The 6,784-nt window shown below is 40.6% G+C and overlaps 1 protein-coding gene across 1 annotated transcript in view; it reads right to left on the bottom strand.

Moving 5' to 3' along the window:
• The window catches only part of YIPF6 (Yip1 domain family member 6), a 29,914-nt gene that overhangs the window by 9,633 nt on the left and 13,497 nt on the right, over positions 1–6,784 (bottom strand). The window contains exons 2-3 of the mRNA XM_017895361.1: positions 5,834–5,912; positions 709–751 (exon numbers count right to left, since the gene is read on the bottom strand). Coding sequence (XP_017750850.1) covers positions 709–751; positions 5,834–5,912 — 122 coding nt within the window. The remainder of the gene's footprint in view (positions 1–708; positions 752–5,833; positions 5,913–6,784) is intronic.

Here is a 6,784-nt window from a genome sequence, read left to right as displayed (position 1 = left end):
AAAAAAAAAAAAAAAAAAGAAAATAATTTTAATTCTTCCTATGAGGCTAAAATAAGAGGAAGTATTTAAAAGTTTTATGCAAACTGGGAAAAATTATACAAGCATTGGTTATTAGTAGCCCAAAATCACATAGCTAGCTGACAGTAGAGTCAGAATGTGAACTCCGAACTGAATTCCAGGGCAGTATTTTTTCCCACTCTATCAATGGTTATATTCCTCTCTCTAGTGTAACCTTTCTCTCCTTCCTCTGTCCTCTTCCTTTACATACAACCTGTATGGAAGAGTACAATGCTCTAAAACACGATCTTGCTTTTCACTCTACTACTTCTGATTTATTCTCATTCTCATTCATATTTTTAGTAAGATTACAGAGAATTACGTTTGCAAACAAAGGGTGCTTAAACCTTAATTCACTTAGTTTAATAATGGGGAGGAACAAGAGAGTAAACAAGTAAATAAATATTTGTTGAATAGACATGGGTAAAACAGACTAAAATGTCATTGGTTAAGGAAGGTGAGCTTAATTTCATCATTTTAAATTGATTTGGAAAGTGACTTTAGAGGCTTAAATACCTAAGGAGTACAACATGTCCAACATGTCATACAAGTCCTAAATGAAATATTCAATCAAAATCCCCCACAATTTTGAAAATCCACAAAAAGTCTAGTCTAGCTCAAAGGACAAAGAAAGAAAATGCAAGTACTTACAATGCGAGTGTCACACAAAGGATCAAAGGGCCCCACAAATCCCCTATGAGACAAGAAAAGACAGAAGCAAAGGTAATATTTTCTATCTTTATTCCAGTATCTACCTCTCTCCCTTCTGGAATTCAGACATCAAGGCTCTCTTTGCCTGCCCAAGCCTTCCTACCTCTCCTTTCCCACTACCTGCCCTCCCTGTCCCCTAATCCTGAATGCACTTCTTTACATAGACTTTAAGTTTTGTTTACTTCATATCCCACAAATCACCCTTCCCTCCTCCCCATCTACTAAGCCACATACTGGCATCCTATAATTAAAGACCAATGGACAAACAATTAGAAGACCTAGGTTCCCTACCCCATACTCTAAGAAAAAAGACTATAGCCAAGGCATTTTATCCATCAGAGACTGCATTAGACAAGGCAAGTATAATCATGCTCAGTTCACAAATACAAAAAATGAAGCTGAGAAGGAAATGACTTGCCTAGTTTTATATGTGGAGGTGGGACCAGAACCTAGGGCTACTGATTGTTTTTTTTTTTTTTGAGATGGAGTTTGGCTTTTGTTGCCCAGACTGGAGTGCAATGGCACAATCTCAGCTCATAGCATCCTCTGCCTCCTGGGTTCAAGCGATTCTCCTGCCTCAGCCTCCCGAGTAGCTGGAATTACAGGCACCCGCTACCATACTTGGCTAATTTTTGTGTTTTTAGTAGAAACAGGGTTTCACCATGTTGGCTAGGATGGTTTCGAACTCCTGACCTCAGGTGATCCGCCTACCTTGGCCTCCCAAAGTGCTGGGGTTACAGCCGTGAGCCACTGCACCTGGCCTGATTCCTTTTTTTTTTTTTTGAGACAGGGCCTCACTCTGTTGCCCAGGCTAGAGTGCAGTGGTGGGATCATGGCTTACTGCAGCCTTAACCTCCCAGGCTCAGGTGATCCTCCTACCTCAGCCTCCTGAGTAGTTGGGACTACAGGCACATGCCACCACACCCAGCTAATTTGTATTTTTTGTAAAGATGGAGTTTTGCCGTGTTGCCCAGGCTAGTCTCAAACTCCTGGCCTCAAGCGATCCACCCGCCTCAGCCTCGCAAAGTGCTGGGATTACGGGCATGAGCCACAACACCTGGCCTGGTCTTTTGATTCTTAGACCAAAGTTGTTGCCACTCTGTCGTACTGCTTCCCTTTTATAATTAGTATACTGAATTAATATAGAGTTGCTATTCTTCTAGGTAAAAAAACAGCCCAGTATTGGTAATTTCACAAGGTTAAACTTTAACAAATAACATATGAAAGCTTTCTGAAAACTGCAAAAGGCTATGCAGGCTGTGCCAACATCAGGTCTAGCAAACATGGTCCTCAATCAAAAGCTGCAGGCTGGGTGCAATGGCTCACGCCTGTAATCCTAGCACTTTGGGAGGCTGAGGCGGGTAGATGGCCTGAGCTCAGGAGTTTGAGACCTGCCTGGGCAACATGATAAAATCCCATCTCTATTAAATACAAAATATTCACTGGGTATGATGACACGTGCCTGTAATCCCAGCTACTCAGGAGGCTGAGGCATGGGAATTGCTTGAACCCAGGTGGCAGAAGTTGCAGTGAGCCAAGATCATGCCACTGCACTCCAGCCTGGGTGACAGTGCAAGACTCCGTCTCCAAAACAAACAAACAAACAAAAACAGCTACCAAGTGATTTGGTCAGGTTTGGTAGCTCATGCCTGTAATCCCAGCACTTTGGGAAGCTGAGGTGGGAAGACCACTTAAGGTCAGGAGTTTGAGACGAGCCTGGCCAACATGGTGAAACCCCGTCTCTAACTAAAAATACAAAAAAATGAGCCAGTTGTGGTGGCACATACCAGCAATCTCAGCTACTCAGGAGGCTGAGGCAGGAGAATCGCTTAAACCCAGGAGGCAGAGGTTGCAGTGAGCCAAGATCACAACCTCTACTCACTACACTCCAGCCTGGGTGACAGAGCAAGACTCTGTCTCAAAAAAAACAAACAAAACAAGCTTCTCAGTGATTTGTATGCCAACAGTTCAGCAGCACACAGCTTAGAGCACAATTACCTTCCTCAATTCATTCCAAAAAGGCACATATCCCACATCTAACTTTAACCTCACATGTATATAACCTTACCCAAGAGAGGTACGCAAATTTATATACTTAATATTATTTATTTTTTAATTATATAAGTAATTTTGACACCATTGCAGAAAGTTTGGAAAAGACATAAAAAACCATAATCCTACCACTTCTAATAAAACTGCTGCTAATTTCATTAATTTTTTTTTTAATTGCTCAACTTAAAAACTGAATTCAAGTGTACTGTCATGTGCCACATAATGACATTTTGGTCAATGACAGTGGTCCCATAAAATTATAATGGAGCTAAAAAATTCCTATCACCTAGTGACATCTAGTATAACACATCACTCACGTGTCTGTGGTGATGCTGGTATAAACAAACCTACTATGTTGCCAGTCATATAAAAATATAGCACAATTATGTACACTACATAATATTCTACTTGATAGTGATAAAAAATGACTATGCTACTGTGGTTTAAGTGTTTACTATGCTATACTTTTCATTGTTACGTTGAAGCATACTTCTACTTAAAAAGTTCAGCCTGGGTAACAGAGCAAGACCCTGTCTCTAAAAACATGTGTTTTCTTGTCTGTTTGTTTTTTCTGTGTTTGCTTTGTTTTGAGAGAGAGTTTCCCTCTTTTCACCCAGGCTGGAGTACAATGGTGCAATCTTGGCTCACTGCAACCTCCACTTCCCGGGTTCAAGCGATTCTCCTGCCTCAGCCTCCCGACTAGCTGGGACTACAGGCGCCTGCCACCACACTCAGCTAATTTTTGTATTTGTAATAGAGACAGGGTTTCACCATGTTGGCCAGGCTGACCTGGAACTCCTGACCTCAGGTGTTCCACCCACCATGGCCTGCCAAAGTGCTGGGATTAGAAGCGTGAACCACCGTACCCAGACAAAAAAATTTTTAAAAATTAGCTGGGCATGGTGGCACAGGCTCCAGGCATGGGAGCCTGAGGTGGGAGAATGGCTTGAGCCTAGAAATTTGGGGCCATAGTGAGCTATAATCATGCCACTGCATTCCAGCCTGAGTGACAGAGCAAGATCATGTCTCTAAAAAAAGAAAAAAGTTAACCATAACACAGTCTCAGGCAGGTCCTTCGGGAGATATTCCAGAAGAAAGCATTGTTATCATCGAAGATGGCAGTTTAATGCGTGTTCATGCCCCAGAAGACCTTCCAATAGGACAGATACAGAGGTGGAGGACAATTGTACTGATGATCCAATTCTGATCCTGTGAAGGCCTAGACCAATGTGTTTGCGTTTGTCTTAGTTTTTAACAAAAAAGTTGAAAAAATAAAACATTGGCTGGGCACAGTGGCTCCTGCCTATAATCCCAGCACTTTAGGAGGCTGAGGTGGGCAGATTGCTTGAGGCCAGGAGTTTGAGACAAGCCTGGGCAACATAGGGAGACCCCCATCTCTACAAAATATTTAAAAACTAGCCAGGCGTGGTGGCACATGCCTACAGTCCCAGCTACTCAGGAGACTGTGGCAGAAGGACTGCTTGAGCCCAGGAGTTTGAGGCTGCAGTGAGCTATGATTACGCCATTGCATCTCAGCCTTGGTAACAGAGTGAGACGCTGTCTGTTTTGACAGAACTCTAATAAAGAAAGCAGTCATCAGACTAAATGATAGGCTTGAAAATGAAACTGTCAATAAAGGTACTAATAATCTGTTAAATGTTTATGGGTATTTACTATTATATTAATTTAACATTTAGGCCAGGGGTGATGGCTCTCACCTGTAATCCCAGCACTCTGGGAGGCCAAGGCAGGTGGACCATTTCAGGTCAGCAGTTCCAGACCAGCCTGGCCAACATGGCAAAATCTGTCTCTACTAACAATACAAAAATTAGCTGGATGTGGTGGCGGGCACCTGTAATCCCAGCTATTCCAGAGGCTGAGGCAGAAGAATCGCTTGAACCCTGGAGGCAGAGGTTGCAGTAAGCTGAGATTGTCCCATTGCACTCCAGCCTGGGCAACAGAGCAAGACTCCATCTCAAAAAACTAACAAACAAAAATTTGAACATTTGCCTTTCCCTTGGAGATCATTAATTCTTTATGTGTCAGCAGCTTCCAGGAATATTATGTAATATATGTAAATATTATAAATTAGCAGCCTCCAGGAATGCATTTTGTAGTAACCACTAGAGCATTTTAAAAAATATGTATGTATTTTATATATATATATATTTTGAGACAGGTCTCGCTCTATCACCCAGGCTAGGGTGCAGTGGCGCAGTCATGGCTCACTATAGCCTTGATCTCCTGGGCTCAAGCAATCCTCCCACCTCAGCCTCCCAAGTAGCTAGGACTACAGCCATGCGCTATCAGGCTTGGCTAGTTTTTTAATTTTTAGTAGAAATGAGGTCTTGCCATGTTGCCCAGGCTGGTCTCAAACCCCTGAGTTCAAACAATCCTCCTGCTTCGGCCTCCCAAGTGCTGGTATTACACATATGAGCCACCATGCCTGGCCACTGTATATTTATTGATGAGGTATATTTATTGATGAGGGCAATATAATAAGCAAAATCTTTCAGTCTCTGAGATTCCAATCTAAATTTTTAATTTCTGCCTGTAATCCTAGCACTTCAGGAGGCTGAGGCAGGTGGATCACCTGAGGTCGGGAGTTGGAGACCAGCCTGGCCAACATGGTAAAACCCACCTCTAATAAAAATACAAAAAAATTAGCTGGGCGTGGTGGCAGGCACCTTTAATCCCAGCTACTCAGGAGGCTGAGGCATGAAAATTACTTGAACCCGGGGGGGCGGAGGTTGCAGTGAGCCAAGATCACACCACTGCACTCCAGCTTGGGAGTCAGAGTGAGACTCTGTCTCAAAAAAAATAGAAATAAAAATAAAATAAAATAAATGTTTAATTTCTGCCAGAAGTTTGATTTACATATTCATTTACATATTTTTTTCATCCTACAAAATGATGTCAGTTTTATTACCACAGAGCCTTTGCCTTATAAAGTACTTATGATAAGGCATGGTGAGATAGATTAAGCAAACCCTTAAAAACCTCATATACTTACAATCTCTCAAAAGAGTATTACTTTTCCTTGGGTACAAAACATGCATGAATTTTTTCCCAACAGCTTTTAGATCACGCATCTGAAAAACAGAAACAACTTGTTGTATTGTGATGACCAAGGTTGTCAGTAGCCTTACTTAATTTGCTAAAATTTATTTTATTTCAATCTCCTGTGAACTCTTCATTGAATTTTGCAGATAATTCCAGTTCAACTCCTTCACTACACAAACAAACCAGAGAGGTAGGGTATGCTTTTTCTATTAACTCCTTAAGCCAACTTTTAACACTTTTCCACATCTTTTTTGATCTGTTCTGTTTTGATGTTGAAAACAAATCCATAAAAAAGAAACACAGTCCTCCCAATAGGCTGCTTGAAGAAACTAAAACAATTGCACTATAAAAAGCTACTCTACAAAACACAGTATGTGACATTCAGTTCATAGAAGATGAGGTCCCAAGGGTCAATTAGCCTGCTCTCTAGCTACCACATTCTTTGCAATATATGAAATAAATTTCTAACATTCCCAATGTAATTGGTAAACAAATCCTAGAAGCTAGATTAAAAAAAAATCACAAAACTGGAGGAAGGGTTCAGTAATACAAATACAACCTCTCAAAGTACCACTGAGCTAATTCTGTTTTAGTTTTTTCACCTAGAATTTTATCCATGTTATTAAACACTTTGTAAACATAATTTTTAATAGTTGTTTAGCATCCCACCACAAAGACATAACATAATTTACCTAACCAATACCTCATCTATGGTTCATTTATTTCTAGCTTTCCCCTATTACAAAGAATGCTATAATAAATATCTTTGTATACTGATACTTTTATGTTGAAAATTTTTGTTTTACATTTTAAAACTTTCCTTATACTATATTTGGAGAAGTATGATAATATATTGGTTTAAAAAGATTTGGACATTTTAAGATTTTTTTTTTTTTTTTTT

This window comes from Rhinopithecus bieti, unplaced genomic scaffold (assembly GCF_001698545.2).
Source record: "Rhinopithecus bieti isolate Rb0 unplaced genomic scaffold, ASM169854v2 scaffold_26729, whole genome shotgun sequence".
Classification (NCBI taxonomy): domain Eukaryota; kingdom Metazoa; phylum Chordata; class Mammalia; order Primates; family Cercopithecidae; genus Rhinopithecus; species Rhinopithecus bieti.
The sequence above is the reverse complement of the archived record's forward strand: the minus strand, read 5'-3'. Positions and strand labels throughout refer to the sequence as shown.